At 38.8% G+C, this 18,182-nt stretch overlaps 1 protein-coding gene across 7 annotated transcripts in view; it reads left to right on the forward strand.

Annotated features, from left to right (window-relative positions):
* Nucleotides 1-18,182, forward strand: part of NBEA (neurobeachin) — a 575,138-nt gene that overhangs the window by 484,047 nt on the left and 72,909 nt on the right. For all 7 annotated transcript variants that reach the window (XM_075851713.1, XM_075851718.1, XM_075851715.1 and 4 more), the window contains one exon: nucleotides 6,031-6,171. In XM_075851713.1, the coding sequence (XP_075707828.1) occupies nucleotides 6,031-6,171 (141 nt within the window). The remainder of the gene's footprint in view (nucleotides 1-6,030; nucleotides 6,172-18,182) is intronic.

Genomic DNA, 18,182 nt, shown 5'->3' on the forward strand with positions numbered 1-18,182 from the left:
CTGACATGTCAGAAGTTTGGATTGGTGGGGGTCCGAGCACTGAGACCACCATCAATCGCTAGAACGAAGCAGCTGAAGTCTGTTTAGCTTTTTCCAGAAATAAATGTATCGGTGTACGGACTCAATAGAAAGTCTATGAGCCCGTACTCCGATACATCAGCTTTCCGGAAAAGGCTGAATAGACACGAAGCGGCTGCGCGCTCACACGAGCGCTTCAGCTGCTTCGTTCTAGCGATTGGTGGGGGTCTCCGTGCTCAGACCCCCACCAATCCAAACTTCTGACATGTCACTATGACATGTCTGAAGTTTGTCAAACGTTTAGCTACACTTTAAAGAAGAATGACTACGTTATGTAATATCATCATATAATAAATGTATTGTATATTAGGCTGGCCACAGTCGTTAAAGGTATTTTTGGGGATTTTACATTGATGACCTAACCTTAGGGTAAGGCCATTAAAGGGGTTGTAAAGGATTATAAAAGCATGGCCGCTTTCTTCCAAAAACAGTTCCACATCTGTTTACAGGTTATGGGTGGTATACAGCTCATCCCAATTCACTTCCATGGAACAGAGATGCAATCTATGATACAACCTATTGACAGATGTGGCACTTTTTCTAAAGGAAGGTAGTCACATTTTTCTAATCCAGTACAACCCCTTTAATGTATGAATGGTGGCGGTCCAGCCCCTGGGACTGCAGAATGAAGAGGCACTTAATGGGCTAACCCAGGGGTCTGCAACTCGGCCGGGTAAATGGGCCGCACATAGAAAAAAATGTGAAGTTGACGGGCCGCATTACTTTTAAATTTGATACATACAAAATTATTGTTATTCAATTAGTTATTCGAACTACTATAGCAATACTACATTACTATAACAATACTACATTACTATAATACTACATTACTATAACAATACTACATTACTATAATACTACATTACTATAACAATACTACATTACTATAATACTACATTACTATAACAATACTACATTACTATAATACTACATTACTATAACAATACTACATTGCTATCATAATACTACATTACTATAATACTACTACATTGCTATCATAATACTACATTAATACTATAATACTGTAACAATATTACATTACTGTAATAATACTACATTACTATCATACTACATTACTATAATAATAACATTACATTACTATAATAATATACAATAATAATAATACTACATTACTATAACAATACTATATTACCATAACACTACATTACTATAATACTACATTACTATAATAACACTACATTACTATAATAATACTATATTACCATAACACTACATTACTATAATACTACAGTATTATAATACTACATTACTATAACAATAATATTACATTACTATATGAATACTACATTACTATAATACTACATTACTATAACAATAATATTACATTACTATATGAATACTACATTACTATAATAATACTACATTACTATAACAATAATACTACATTACTATAATAATACTACATTACTATATGAATACTACATTACTATAATACTACATTACTATAACAATAATACTACATTACTATAATAATACTACATTACTATAACAATAATACTACATTACTATAATAATACTACATTACTATAACAATAATACTACATTACTATAATAATACTACATTACTATAATAATAATACTACATTACTATACTACTACTACATTACTATAATAATAACACTACATTACTATAATAATAACACTACATTACTATAATAATACTATATTACCATAACACTACATTACTATAATAATACCACATTACTATAACAACACTACATTACTATAATAATACTACATTACTATAACAACACTACATTACTATAATAATACTACATTACTATAATACTACATTACTATAATACTACATTACTATAATAATACCACATTACTATAACAACACTACATTACTATAATAATACTACATTACTATAACAACACTACATTACTATAATAATACTACATTACTATAATACTACATTACTATAATAATACATTACTATAAAAATACTACATTACTACATTACTATAACAATAATATTACATTACTATATGAATACTACATTACTATAATACTACATTACTATAACAATAATATTACATTACTATAATAATACTACATTACTATAACAATAATACTACATTACTATAATAATACTACATTACTATAACAATAATACTACATTACTATAATAATACTACATTACTATAATAATACTACATTACTATAATAATAATACTACATTACTATACTACTACTACATTACTATAATAATAACACTACATTACTATAATAATAACAACACTACATTACCATAACACTACATTACTATAACACTACATTACTATAATAATAACACTACATTACTATAATAATACTATATTACCATAACACTACATTACTATAATAATACTACATTACTATAATAATACTATATTACCATAACACTACATTACTATAATACTACATTACTATAATAATAACACTACATTACCATAACACTACATTACTATAACACTACATTACTATAATAATAACACTACATTACCATAACACTACATTACTATAACACTACATTACTATAATAATACTACATTACTATAATAATACTATATTACCATAACACTACATTACTATAATACTACATTACTATAATAATAACACTACATTACCATAACACTACATTACTATAATACTACATTACTATAATAATAACACTACATTACCATAACACTACATTACTATAATACTACATTACTATAATAATAACACTACATTACCATAACACTACATTACTATAACACTACATTACTATAATAATAACACTACATTACTATAATAATACTATATTACCATAACACTACATTACTATAATAATACCACATTACTATAACAACACTACATTACTATAATAATACCACATTACTATAATAATACCACATTACTATAATAATACTACATTACTATAATAATACATTACTATAAAAATACTACATTACTATAATAATACTACATTACTATAATAATACTACATTACTATAACAATAATATTACATTACTATATGAATACTACATTACTATAATACTACATTACTATAACAATAATACTACATTACTATAATAATACTACATTACTATAACAATAATACTACATTACTATAATAATACTACATTACTATAACAATAATACTACATTACTATAATAATACTACATTACTATAATAATACTACATTACTATAACAATAATACTACATTACTATAATAATACTACATTACTATAATAATAATACTACATTACTATACTACTACTACATTACTATAATAATAACACTACATTACTATAATAATAACAACACTACATTACCATAACACTACATTACCATAACACTACATTACTATAATAATAACACTACATTACTATAATAATACTATATTACCATAACACTACATTACTATAATAATACCACATTACTATAACAACACTACATTACTATAATAATACCACATTACTATAATACCACATTACTATAATACTACATTACTATAACAATACTACATTACTATAATAATACATTACTATAAAAATACTACATTACTATAATAATACTACATTACTATAATAATACTACATTACTATAACAATACTACATTACTGTAATAATACATTACTATAAAAATACTACATTACTATAAAAATACTACATTACTATAATAATACTACATTACTATAACATTACTACAATAATAATACTACATTACTATAATACTACATTACTATAACATTATTACAATAATAATACTACATTACTATAATACTACATTACTATAATAATAGCACTAGGTTTAAACGTAACAAAAATTTGCGAGTTTACTCCAGGTGCTTATTTTAACAATCCAGTTTAACTGCCGCTAAATGCAGTCTGGCTGCTCAGTTGGCAGCATTTGTCAGACACAAGAATGTCAAGATTAGGCAGCCTTTTTAGATAGTGACACAGTGCCCTCTTTAGATACTGCCAAAGTGCCCTCTTTAGATACTGCCAAAGTGCCCCCTGTAGATACTGCCACAGTGCCCCCTGTAGATACTGCCACAGTGCCCCCTGTAGATACTGCCACAGTGCCCCCTGTAGATACTGCCACAGTGCCCCCTGTAGATACTGCCACAATGCCCCCTGTAGATAATGCCACAGTGCCCCCTGTAGATAATGCCACAGTGCCCCCTGCATATAATGCCACGGTGCCCCCTGCATATAATGCCACGGTGCCCCCTGCATATAATGCCACGGTGCCCCCTGCATATAATGCCACGGTGCCCCGTGCATATAATGCCACGGTGCCCTCTGCAGATAATGTCACGGTGCCCTCTGCAGATAATGTCACGGTGCCCTCTTCAGATAATGCCACGGTGCCCTCTGCAGATAATGCCACAGTGCCCTCTGTAGATAATGCCACAGTGCCCTCTGTAGATAATGCCACAGTGCCCCCTTTGAAGATTGTGCCATACACACAGACACACCCTATAGATAGTCACGCGCACACATGTCATGAAGGAGCGCTGGCACACTCCTCCTTCAGCCTGCTTTCTCTTCTCCCAAAGGAACTACGGTGCCCCGTGGGCCGTATATGACTGCCTCAGGGGCCACATGTGGCCTGCAGGCTGCGTCTGTGTGTTTGAGACCACTGGGCTAAGCTGTAGTATCAGACTTAGCCACACACGAATGGAGGTAGCTGTGTCGGGTACTGCAGTTTAAGGGTTGCTGGGCTTCAGTGAATAAATATTGTTAAGTTGTGGACACTGAAAAGCATATTCTAAGGTTCATTATCTGGGTAGCCTTCCCTTTTATTCCAACAAATGCTCAGTATATCGCAATTAAAGTTTTGCAACATTGGTATTGGGGAGTTTAATTGGCCATGAAAGCTTTGGCATGAAGTGTCCTCTGTTCACAGGGAAGCCAGGACCAAAGTGAATGCATACTTTCTGTGTCAGTGTTAGACCAAAACAATCCCTAGCCACTTTCCCTGGACTACTGATTTAATGTGAAAGTCCACGTTGGAATGTCCTCTCCAGATTTCTGAAAATTCAGGCTGTCTACAACCACCGTTATCGGGAGCTCACTACTTGCGGATAAATACAGCTTCTATTGAACTGCGTATGCTGTAAGCTCATAAGCTCCCCCTAATGGTGGCTGCAGGTGGGCAGAATTCTGTCATGTAATGCTATGGCTATGTTAAGGTAAGCAGGGGACCTCTGTACAGAAAAACTACACTCTGTACCCTATAAAGATAAATTATAAAATTTACCAGCAAAGCATTTTGGACCTTAAAATAAAATGGTGTTTAAAAGTGGACCTTTGTGGCACTCTGTCTCTTAATGTGGGACACGACCTGCAGTGTCGGGTGGATGTGTGGTCTGGGGGTCCTCTCAACTGTTGGACCCTTAAACACCTCCCAATGGACTGATCGCTCAGTCTGCCGCTTTACTCCGTACATATACAGTATATTCAGTTCTTCTTGGAAAATATTACACGTTTATATTTCATTTTATATCTCCACCGTAGTTTTTTGAATGATTTATCTCTTTTTTTTCTATTTCCATGCATGTTGTGTTCTCTAGAACTGTGTGTGAAGCAAATCAAGTTGTCATTTAGTTAGCTGGAATGTGACAGGGGTATTTGAACACTTCAACCCCCAACGTTGTGTGTTAACCCTGATAGATAAGGCTTTGAGATTACGCAGAGCCGTATTATACATACTGTTGTCTATTGCTAAATTATTAGATTGTCAGGTGTCCGTGTTCATATGACAACATCTATGGCATTATCTCTGAAATCTAACACCGACCTGCATTCTCCTTTTACCATGAGAGTTAATGATAAATTTGTGAATTTTGCAGCTACTATCCTGGAAGGGTTACAGTGAATATACACAGCTGTTTAAATGTGGATTAAGCAAAATTCATGTCTAAGAAATTTTTGTTATTTTTGTTTTCTAGCCTATCGGTGCTTTGAATCCAAAGAGAGCAGTGTTTTATGCCGAGCGTTATGAGACCTGGGAAGACGATCAAACTCCACCCTATCATTACAATACTCATTACTCCACATCCACCTTCACGCTGTGCTGGCTTGTTAGAATCGTAAGTATATTTTGGTCAGCGGGGTTGGTTGTGTTTTAAGATGCTACTCTGTTTACTTTGCCAGGACGGTACACCAGGACTTCCGCCACAAATAGACTATACTGAATACAATCTCCGCATTGCAATGTTATTCCATCCTTAGAAAAGAAGCCGCACTTTTATGCAGAACCTGCTCCCTGTATACACAAGAGTTTTTTGTTTTTTATTTTAGAATTTATTACTTAAATTTATATTTTTTACTAGTCTCGAGGTCACTTGTGACTTTTCTCCCGTAAGGAAACAAGATTTTTATATCCATTGGGAAAAGTCATGGTAAAAGTTTTCTTGCAATTTTTCCATAACTTAGAACCAACACTACAGAGCCCTAGCCATAATATTAAACACGTTGTCCCACAATTAAATACTTCTCAGTTAGATCACACAAATCCATAATTATTTAATTTTAACCATTATAAAAAATTCTTCGTGTATAGACATTGCTGTTACATACTTGTTATGGTGCCCCCTGGTGTTGTTTCGATGCCCTTGTCAGAATGTCCATCTAATGTGTTCAGTGCCACTGAGAAGAGGCCTTTTTTAGTGCGCCGATCCTTATTGAATGGCCTGCACAATTACTCCATCCGCCTGTGTACAAGAGGATGCGGTCATTGGGGCTAAACTACTAAGCATGTGTGATCACAAAACTAGTAGGGGGGGGGGGGTTATAAAAAAAAAAATTCTGGCACAGAAAAGTCACCAATGCATCAAAAGTTGCAATTTATGCAAAAAAACAAAAACTTTAAAATGCCGTAGAGTTTAGCTAAGGAACAGATCCACATGTAGCCTGACACATTTACTAGAGTTTTTTCAAGTAATTGGCGCAAATTTCAGGGGAAATCTTGCAGCTCGTAGCTGGTGCACTTAAGACAAATTTATTAGGAGGCAAAGTGCCTCTTAGTAAATTAGCCGCATTTTTCTCCTGCGGGCATAATACTAAAACTGGCATATGAAACGCCTTGGTAAATCTGCCCCGTAAGGTGGTAGTTCTGAGAGGGAGAAAGAAGAACACCAGAGGGCGCTATGACAAGTATGTAACAGCACTATCTAGACCAGGGGTCTCAAGCACGCGGCCCGCGGGCCGCATGCGGCCCCTGGGGCTGTCATCTGCGGCCCGCGGGACACAGAGCCGCTAGTATCGGCTCTGCTCCGAGACTCTGGAATTCCCTGACATCGCTGTCCACATATGAACAGCGATGTCTGGGGCTTCCCCAGAGCCGGAGTCCCGAGCAGAGCGCTGGTGTCGGCTCTGCTCCGGGACTCTGTGGAATTCCCTGACATCGCTGCCCATATATGGACAGTGTGTCAGGGTCTTGCCCAGAGCGGAGCAGAGCGCTGGTGTCGGCTCTGCTCCTGGACTCTGTGGAATTCCCTGACATCGCTGTCCACATATGAACAGAGATGTCTGGTGCTTCCCCAGAGCCGGAGTCCCGAGCAGAGAGCTGGTGTCGGCTCTGCTCCTGGACTCTGTGGAATTCCCTGACATCGCTGTCCACATATGAACAGCGATGTCTGGGGCTTCCCCAGAGCCGGAGTCCCGAGCAGAGCGCTGGTGTCGGCTCTGCTCCTGGACTCTGTGGAATTCCCTGACATCGCTGTCCACATATGAACAGCGATGTCTGGGGCTTCCCCAGAGCCGGAGTCCCGAGCAGAGCGCTGGTGTCGGCTCTGCTCCAGGTCTCTGTGGAATTCCCTGACATCGCTGCCCATATGTGGACAGTGTGTCAGGGTCTTCCCCATAGCAGAGTCCCGGGCAGAGCGCTAGTATAGGCTCTGCTCCGGGACGCTGCGGAATTCCCTGACATATCTGCCCATATATGGACAGTGTGTCAGGGTCTTCCCCATAGCGGAGTCCCGGGCAGAGCGCTAGTATAGGCTGTGCTCTGGGACGCTGCGGAATTCCCTGACATACCTGGCCATATATGGACAGTGTGTCAGGGTCTTCCCCAGAGCGGAGTCCCGGGCAGAGCGCTAGTATCGGCTCTGCTCCGGGACTCTGTGGAATTCCCTGACATCGCTGCCCATATATGGACAGTGTGTCAGGGTCTTCCCCAGAGCAGAGTCCCGGGCAGAGCGCTATTATCGGCTCTGCTCCGGGACTCTGGGGAAGCCTCTGACATCGCTGTCCATACATCGACAATGATGTCAGGGGCTTCCCCAGAGCAGGAGTCCCAGTGATGTCAGCAGCACAGCTGGGGTCCCAGGAAGAGCCTACTAGCGCTCTGTCTGGGACTCCAGCTCTGGGCAAGCCCCTGACATCACTGGGGCAGCCTCTACAGAGGGCACTGGGGCAGCCTCTACAGAGGGCACTGGGGCAGCCTCTACAGAGGGCACTGGGGCAGCCTCTACAGAGGGCACTGGGGCCTTATCTACAGAGGGCACTGTGGCCTTATCTACAGAGGGCACTGTGGCCTTATCTACAGAGGGCACTGTGGCCTTATCTACAGAGGGCACTGTGGCCTTATCTACAGAGGGCACTGTGGCCTTATCTACAGAGGGCACTGTGGCCTTATCTACAGAGGGCACTGTGGCCTTATCTACAGAGGGCACTGTGGCCTTATCTACAGAGGGCACTGTGGCCTTATCTAGGGGTATGTTGCATTATCCACAGAGGGCACTGCGGCAGCATCCACAGAGGGCACTGCGGCAGCATCCACAGAGGGCACTGCGGCAGCATCCACAGAGGGCACTGCGGCACTATCTAAAAAGGGGCTGCCCAATCTTGACGTGTGCTAACTGAGCCGCCGGACTGCATTTAGCGACACTTAAACTGGAAAGCTGGATTGTTGAAATAAGCACTTGGAGAAATATTTCAAATTTTAAACCTAGCGGTATTATTATAGTAATGTAGTATTATTATTCTAGTAATATAGTGTTATAGTAGTTCAAATAACTTATTGAGTATCAATAATTTTGTATTGTATCAAATTTGAAAGTAATGCGGCCCGTCAACTTCCCATTTTTTCTATATGCGGCCCACTTACCCGGCCGAGTTTGAGACCCCTGATCTAGACAGAAAAAGATTGTTGTTTTTTTTAATGATTTCAATTAAAAAATATTTATGATTTGCATGATTTAACAGAAAAATGTAATAAATAATATGTGGACCACCCCTTTTGCTGCACTTGCAGAAACACAAAGCTATCGTGTTTTTGCTGATGGTAAAACATACACTGCAAACGCGAATGATTGAAATTCTTCTGAAAAAAGGTTAAAATGATGTCATTCTTATATACATGCATTCACCTGCACTTTGTAGCCTTATATAAAAGCTGTATAACTGGGAGGGCATTGTGGGCATTTATGCCAGAATGAAGCAGCTATGCCAAGTCTCCTGGGTTTGTTTTCTCTGTCTTCATATCTGAGCAGGATACACACGAGGTTACATTTTAAGTTACATTTGACGGTGACACTTCATCTGGATCCATCTCCTTTACATTGTCCACCCTTTTACCATAAGCCTGTTAGTGACTAATTGTAAATTCCATTAAGTTGTCAGGTGTCTGCTCTCTTCTCACACAATCTGCGATGTGATCAGTGAAATCAAATACCAAATTGACTTGAAAATGTAAAAAATTCTGAGCAGCAGTTATTTGAGTGACACATCTATGTAAGAAGGTTTTCTCAACCAGCAACTGTGGTTATGAGGAAAGTCATGACGGATGTTGAGAGCTGAGCTGGCACTCATGACTAATATTACAATGTAAAACACATTTTCCAGCGCTGCTGGTAATACTTCCCACAATTCTCAGCCGTGGTAAATTTTCATCCAAGTTCTGTTTATATACAATACAACCAACATATGTTTATAGATGTAGCTCAAGCGGGTACCTTTAATGGGTATTACCGTTTCAGCAAATAAAGCGTATTCATTGTATGGTAAAAAGTTAGACCGTTTTCTAATAAACTTTCTGCTTCTTTTCTTCATGGTTTTCAAGATCTCCGCTTGTAGTCATTTTATTGTTTACTTCTAGGGGATATAAATTTGTCACATTGGTCATGTGATGGACACACAGGTGCATGGATCGTTACAGTACAGTTATCAGTGGTCTGTCTTGCAACGAACCAAACAGTTGTGGGATTGTCACATGACCACAAATAGATTTTTAACCAATCGAAGTAAACAATGAACATTCTTGTTGAATAACTTCAAGGAGAGATCTAGAAAATTGCAAAGAATTGATACAGAAGATATATTGGAAAATTGTATAACTCTTCATTATATAAAGAATAAGAACAGACCAATTAAAATGAGAATATTATGATACCCTAATAAAGTTACACTAGTCTTTTCAGTTACACTCACTAAACAGTCCCCCGTCCCGTCCCTCAAAGTGTCAAACAGTGGTGTCTGAAAAGAAAGCACTTCCTGGTTCTGTGAAATCACATGGTGTATCACGTGGTCCCTCACGGCCAGTCAGGAGCTCTGAAAGTAGGAGTCTTGGATTCCTGTTTCTGAGGACAATAGTGTTTTCCACATGACCCTCTTCCAGCTGCTAATTGGCTGAGAGGGGTCATATGATACAATGTGTAACTTCATTGAAACAAAATGCATTCTTTGTAGCAACTCCTTCTTCTAGCTTGACTGGGTGATCTGCCTCATAGGGGAACTTCCCCTCAGTAATAGTCACTCCTTTTCAGCTAAGAGCAGAGGTTGATGTTTTTATTTTATAAGCCCTTGCCCAATATCTACAGGTTTGGGACCGGAGTAGATGCCACGGCCCACTAGTCTTGGGGAGCCCAATATCATCTGGGTAACTGTAGGGTAGACAGGCTGCCAACTGTGACTCTGCTGCCCAAGGACGGTTCTTGTGCAAATTTTGGAGGCAGCAGATTCTTTATCTACCAATCGTCTTAGCTGGTGCAGTCTAAAATCTTTCCTAGACTTAGGAATATTTTTTTCTCATGTCTGCAGAGATTAGTGTAATACAGCAAAGTAAATTTTATATATACAGTGCCCACCAAAAGTTCCGGAACGCCCTTATAACTTTTAAACGACTCGGGGTAGAGGGTTGAAATTTGGTGGGATTTAAGGTGACTTTAAATTACGTATTATTACAATCGGCCTCGGCGATACAAAATAGACCTTGTCTACGATTGTGACATGATTTCATGTGTACACATTTCGGTAGTCGCTTGTGAATTTCAGAGAGCGCTAATTCGGAGAGTCATATTCATTTTGGTACATTTCTAATGTCATATCACAAAATGCATTTGACCGAAACGGAAAGGATCACTTTATTGATGATGAGAGGGTATGGCGAGGAAAAAATAAGATCCTATCGAGAAGTAGCGGCTTTATTCAATGCCACTTATCCTATCCGTGATCCAATTTCATTGTCAGCTGTTAAAAGAACTGTTCATCGTTTCTAAATAACCGATTCAATTAAAGACGCACCAAGATCCGGAAGACCCAAACATGCGAGTAATGATAAAAAAGCTTTAGATGTTCTGCTCACTGTACATGATAATCCTCATACATCTGTCTCGAGTGGAGCACAATAAGCGACTACCGAAATGTGTACACATGAAATCATCTTACAATCGTAGACAAGGTCCATTTTGTATCGTCGAGGCCGATTGTAATAATACGTAATTTTAAGTCACCTTGATGTGACATTCCCAAGTTCACACACACACGCTCACGCACATTTAGGATTTTACCTGCGCGGTACATTTTGGGTAATTCTAACACCCGCGGTAGCCGATAATGAAGATGATCACTTTAAATATCTCAGCAAAAAAAATCCTATCTCAAAATCGCTTGCAGCAACGTTTTTGTATTGAAAGAGCTTTCAAATGAGCCCCCACTCGACCCCTCCGTGCCATTTAAGATTTTGCTGCCCCGCCCATCCCACCGCCCCAAGGGGGTGGGGCTGTTTTTTTGTTTTGGAACCCACGAACGGAAGTAAACTAAACCATAGCTTTCCGTTTGCATTACCATTGATTTCAACGGTAACGCTGCCGTTGCTAATGGTTTCCATTTGTCTCCGTTCCTTAAGCTTTCCGGATTTTTGGCGGAATCAATAGCGTAGTCGACTATGCTATTGATTCGGACAAAAAAACTTAAACCTTATGGAAAGGAGACAAACGGAAACCATTAGCAACAGAAGCGTTACCATTGAAATCAATGGTAATCCAAGCGGAAAGCTATGATTTCCGTTCGCGGATTCCCCTGACGGGAAGGTCTCAAGGGGAAGGGCTCTTTCTCTATGTAAAATTATGGTTAATACAGAACAATTGTAACTCAGCAGATCATAGAACATCACTGTAAAACATGAACATAAAAAAAAAGAACAAAAAATTGGAGGAGAGGGTCATGTAGAATGTTTTTGGTCAATCACAAGCGCAGCAGTCTTACTCTGAACTTGGGGCTGGTGATCAGTTTCATAGCGAAAGAATATACACGATCTAAAGGACTAACCCTCTGTTACTCGGCAAGGTGAGCAGATACATGGGCTCCTAGCTTTCCCACGTTCTCTTGTAACTGTATCCAAATGTTCCCTAAGAAAAATAACACACCAGCATATACTAAAAGTTTGTTTGTTTGGCATATGGGTTATTAGGACCGCCAGGGGGAAACTAGGTGACCTTAAGCTCATTACTAATTCAGAAAAGAAGCCAAGAAAAGCCACATCACTCCTGAATCTAATAGTATGTTTATAAAAAGTGCAAGTTGGTCTGTCCGCTCCTGGTACTGTACATGAAATATGTATACTTATGCTAGCGTTACATTAGCGATATTTTGATTGGAATTTTACAGAAGGAATGTTGACTGTAATTTTGCAGATCATAAAATGTGTGCTATGATCTTAGTTTTATATAGTCCCTCAAGAGATACTGAGAAGAAAGCAAACTAGAGACCGATAGCAGTATAGGTATACAAACTAAAAATAGTAAACTAAGAAATTTAAAGGAATTGTCGAAGGGTAACCATTGGTCGCTTCAGCCTGGAGGCCGCACTACATTTCTTGGCTCAATTACCACATTGAAAATATGAAAACACTTCTGGGCACTACTGTGTCTGCATCTAGAATGTGTTGAAAAATGTTAGAAATTTTGGTGCAATTTCAGTTTAGACTAATTTAAGAACAAATGTTTTCTCCTCACTAGACATTTTTAAGAGGTCTTTAAAATGGGTGTGGCTTAAAATAAACCAAAATGCACCTACATATGCCAAGCGAAAACTAAGCCAACCAAGAGCTGGTATAAGGAAGGGAAAAATGTGTAGCAAAGTGCGCTCAATTTATCTTCATCTTCAGACTGCCTGGTCTAAGTTTATGATGTCTAAATTTTAGACAGCTTAGAAAATCTGCCCCAGTATTTAAAGAGAACCTTTCACCTCCCCATACATTTTTTTTTCTACCTCCCTCTGTTATTTAGATATCGGTGTCGTTATATTTGGCGCCCGATATTTAAATAACCCCCTGAACAGTCAACGGGGCATGTACTGGCAAGCGGGCGTGTTACTATGGCTGTGACACTGTCCAATCAGATGTGGACAGTGTTACAGCAAGAGCGAGGAGAGAGAGTGTGCGTGCCCACGCTCTCACTCTTCAGCTTTCAAGATTAGTCGTCTGCTGAACTTGCAATGGGGCGTGTCACTGCTACGGACAGTGTAAGAGATGGGGAGCGCTTACACTGTCCATAGCAGAAACACGCGCCCTTGCCAGTTCGGCAGACAATACAAGACTGATCTCTCGCAAGAGCTGAAGAGATGAGAGCGCTCTCCTCTCAACAACTCTTACACTGTCTGTAGCAGTGGCACACCCCGTTGACTGTTCAGGGGGTTATTTAAATATCGGGCGCCAAATATAACGGCACCGATATCTAAATAACGGAGGGAGGTAGAAAAAAAATGTAAAGTGCCCCAGGGTTTGTTCAGCCCTCCCCATTACATGCTGCACTCATCTGCACATGTATGGGGAGGTGAAAGGTTCTCTTTAAGAAGGTTTTCTCAACCAGCAACTGTGGTTATGAAGAAAGTCATGACTGGTGTTGAGAGCAAAGCTCATACTGATATTACAATGTTATAACAAAGGTAACAAAGTTAAACAACTTGACAACACATGACGTGTATGCTTGTCATGAGTGGCAGGACGTTGCCGCATCATGACGAGTATACTTGTCATGCTAATCTTGCGGCATGCAGTCGCAGTTCCGCTCTAATGCCGGAGATCAGAGAAACCTCTGAACTCCACCGTTAACTTCTTGAATGCTGGGATTAAAGCTGATCGCATCATTCAGAGGGAAAAAGTGAGGGGGGCACGGAATCCCTGCGATGCGATGCAGGAACATACAGTCTATGGGCAGACAGCCCAGGGTCCATTGAAGGACCCCAGGGCTGCCTGATCATATTTCCTGTATCAACTGCCTGTTTACTATTGGTGTACATTCTAATGTACAGTCGTATAGACATATGCCAGTACATTACAGTTAAAAAATAAAAATGTGAAATCCCCCTATGGGATTAAAAAGAAAAGTAAAGTAAATAAAGAAAAAAAAGTAATGTTAAAGAAAAAAAATCTGCAAAACAATATACACAAATGCACATTTTTTTGCAATAAATAAACTTTATTAAATATAAGTCCTAAAACATAAAATAATATACACATATTTGGTATCACCACAACCATAACAACCTGTACAACAAATGTATAGCATCATTTATGATGATCGGTGTATACTGTAAAAAAAAAATAATAAAAACTTGCCATGGGACTCCTTTTTTTTATGCATTTTTGCCAAAATAAAAATTATTATAAGTTAAAGAATAACGGAAATGTACCAAAAAATGGCACCTACATAAAGTACAACTCGCCCCGCAAAAACAAAAATTAAAAAGTTATGAGCACCGGGATGCAAAGAGGAAATATGAAGAAATTGTTCTGGCTCTTAGGGTGTTAAAGGGGTATTACCGTTTTAGTAAATGAAGGTTACACTTTGTATAATGAAAAGTTGTACAATTTTCCAATAGACTTTCTACATCAATTCTTCGTTTGGCACTTTGGGGGGTACATTTTAGCGAATGCTATGACACTAACTAGTATAGCTCTATTAGAGTATCACACCAGTGCTATAATTTTAAGAGGTTTGTCATAGTGACAGGGTCTCTCCAATATTTCCACATAGGTCAGAACTTTTGACAAAATCAATAGTTTGTTAAAAAAGAACATTAGTGTCGCTATAAAAAAAGAAAAAGGAGAAATTACATAAAATGGAATCGCTTAGAGTACCTAGCGGACCTTTTGGCAAGTCAGCGGCTCTTTCCCACCCATTAGACCTTAGAAGCTAATGAGTCTAAAATACGAGCCCTACATTTCAGTACATTGATTCTGTGTGTTTGTTTGTTTATCCAGAAAGGTCTCTATATGCTACAGGCTATTTTTTTTGCTGGCTGCTTTGTTCTTTTAATGGGTGACACATAGCACAATTAATTTCCATGGCACTGCCAGTTTACAAACCGATCAAGGCAGCAGTAGCCTTGTAGCATTGCAACCTGTCATTGCATGTTTTACACCAGAGGAGAATGCAATGACAAAAATAAATTAACTTCGGAGTGGACCAGAGTCTTGTGGATACGGAGCTACAGTTATGAAACGTGTGACGAGAGTTTAGGAATAATTATTACATGTTTGCAATCTAGTGATGGCATCTAATTTACTGCTGGACTGGGCAACGCTGTGTTTGGAATGGCCTCAGGATATTCTGGCCGAAGGAGAGAGATGCTTCTCAGTGTGACTACAGAATGAGATGCACTCAGAATTAACCAGCACATCGTCAGGGCCTAGAGTCATATAAAGATTTTCAGCTTTCTTTATTGGCTTTAAAAGCATTTAAAAATGATCTGTCAACTCTCCTGACATGTATGTTTTAATAAATACAATTTCCATAAAATAACCATTTTGGAAAGCATCTTTTCTTAGAACTCTGCAATATGCCGTGCCTCTAATACTCCTCCTGGGAATGTATGAATAAATTGACTACTTTACGTTACCATTCCCCTTATCAATGGAGCATGTCCTTACACACTATCCAATCGGTGTTGACTACTTCAGACTCTGTAGGCAGACAAATGCAGAGTTCTAAGAAAAGATACTTCAGGACTGTTATTTTATAAGGAATGGAAGTATTTTTTAAAACAGACCTGAGAGGAGAGATAATAGGTTGTGTTTAAAGGAACTTTTGAGTCTGTACATTTTCACTGTCAAATGGAGGGGCAATAAAATTGCATTAGACATTAGACTTATGTTTCCATGTGTTGTAATGGCTTTAAAAAACAGCGCTTAAAGTGCAGCTAAACATTTAACAAACTTCTGACATGTCAAAATTTTGGATTAGTGGTGGTCCGAGCACTGAGACCCCCACCAATCGCTAGAACGAAGCAGCTGAAGCACTTGTGTGAGCGCTCAGCCACTTCGTGTCTGTTCGGCTTTTTCTGGAAATAAATGTATTGGTGTACGGACTCAATAGAAAGTCTATGAGCCCGTACTCCGATAAATCGGCTTTCCGTAAAAAGCTGAACAGACACGAAGCGGCTGAGCGCTCACACGAGCGCTTCAGCTGCTTCGTTCTAGCGATTGGTGGGGGTCTCAGTGCTCAGACCCCCACCAATCCAAACTTATGACATGTCAGAAGTTTGCCAAACGTTTAGATACAGTTTAAAGGGACCCTCCACTCTCCCGACAAAATTATACATGTGATGGGGTATATGGAGTAATATTACCTGGTGCCATCCATTTGTGCCCCTATGCCATTTTAGGCTCCCCTCTGTGTTGTCTAAAAATGGCCACAGTGCTTCTCAGACGGAGTCTAAGACACTCCCTCTGTTCACGGATTGGACAGAACTGCTCAATTGTTCATTTTGGGACAGCACAGGGGATCCAAAAACGGTGGATCCACAGCAAAGGAGCACAACTGAAGAGCAATATGTGATATTACTCCATAATTCTTAAAATTCAGTCCCGGGACCAGAGGGTCGCTTTAACATTTATATGACTTTAGAATGGAACAGGCCACTTGGTCCTCTGCATCCACACTGGTCCTGGAAATGCATACTTTACAAGGTACAGGCAGCAACACTGCTACCTGGATGTACTATAGGCCTTGTCATTAAAAGTTGGCATCATCAAGGTGTGGGGCCCTGCAGTGATCCATTCAGGTGGCAGTGTAGCAACTTGTTCTCTACAATGGACGAGGTTCCCCAAGCAGACTGCAACATTATCAGCTTTTACCATTCACATAGTTTTGACTGTAATACTTATTATGTAAGCCGTTATTCTGTATTGTGGATACTATGCCTTCAGCTAGATAAAGACTTTTTTATTTTTTTAATAGATATGTTTTCAGATATACTGTACTGTTTTTATGCTGATATGTTTTGTTCACTCCTTTATTAACAAACCCTACCCCCAATTTAATTTAATTGCAAGTGTATGCAAATCTAATGTAAATTATTATTTCACTATTGCCAACTGTGCATGTTTAAGTAAATATGATTTATTATTTAAAAGCCTTGTAAGCAGATAATTCAGGCGGCATGCTGGTATAATCTACCCCCAGCTGTGGGTAAAACCATGCTGTGGAGCAATACAACCGAAAATCAGTTGTGTGTTTGCAGCTTTACATAGAGAGAGTGGAAATCCAGTTCTTGGCACAGAAACATCTTACAGAGATTTGTACTTTTTGTGCTGCGTAATTGTTTCGCTTTGTAGTGATCAGTTTAGCTGTACATTTATTTTGTACACTTATCAGCTGTGAAGGTTTTTATATGGAAACTTTCTTGGAACAATTTGCTGTAATGTATATAATGTCGCCTAATGGCTTTACTTTACAGGGGTTCCTCAGGTTACAATATTATTTAGTTCCGGAACGATCATTGTAACTTGAAAATCTTGTAACTTTAGGCCATAACTCTATGAAAAACTGGTAATTGGTTCCAAAGAACAGAAATCTCACCTCAAAATAAGAAACTG

This window comes from Rhinoderma darwinii, chromosome 2 (assembly GCF_050947455.1).
Source record: "Rhinoderma darwinii isolate aRhiDar2 chromosome 2, aRhiDar2.hap1, whole genome shotgun sequence".
Taxonomy (NCBI): Eukaryota; Metazoa; Chordata; class Amphibia; order Anura; family Rhinodermatidae; genus Rhinoderma; species Rhinoderma darwinii.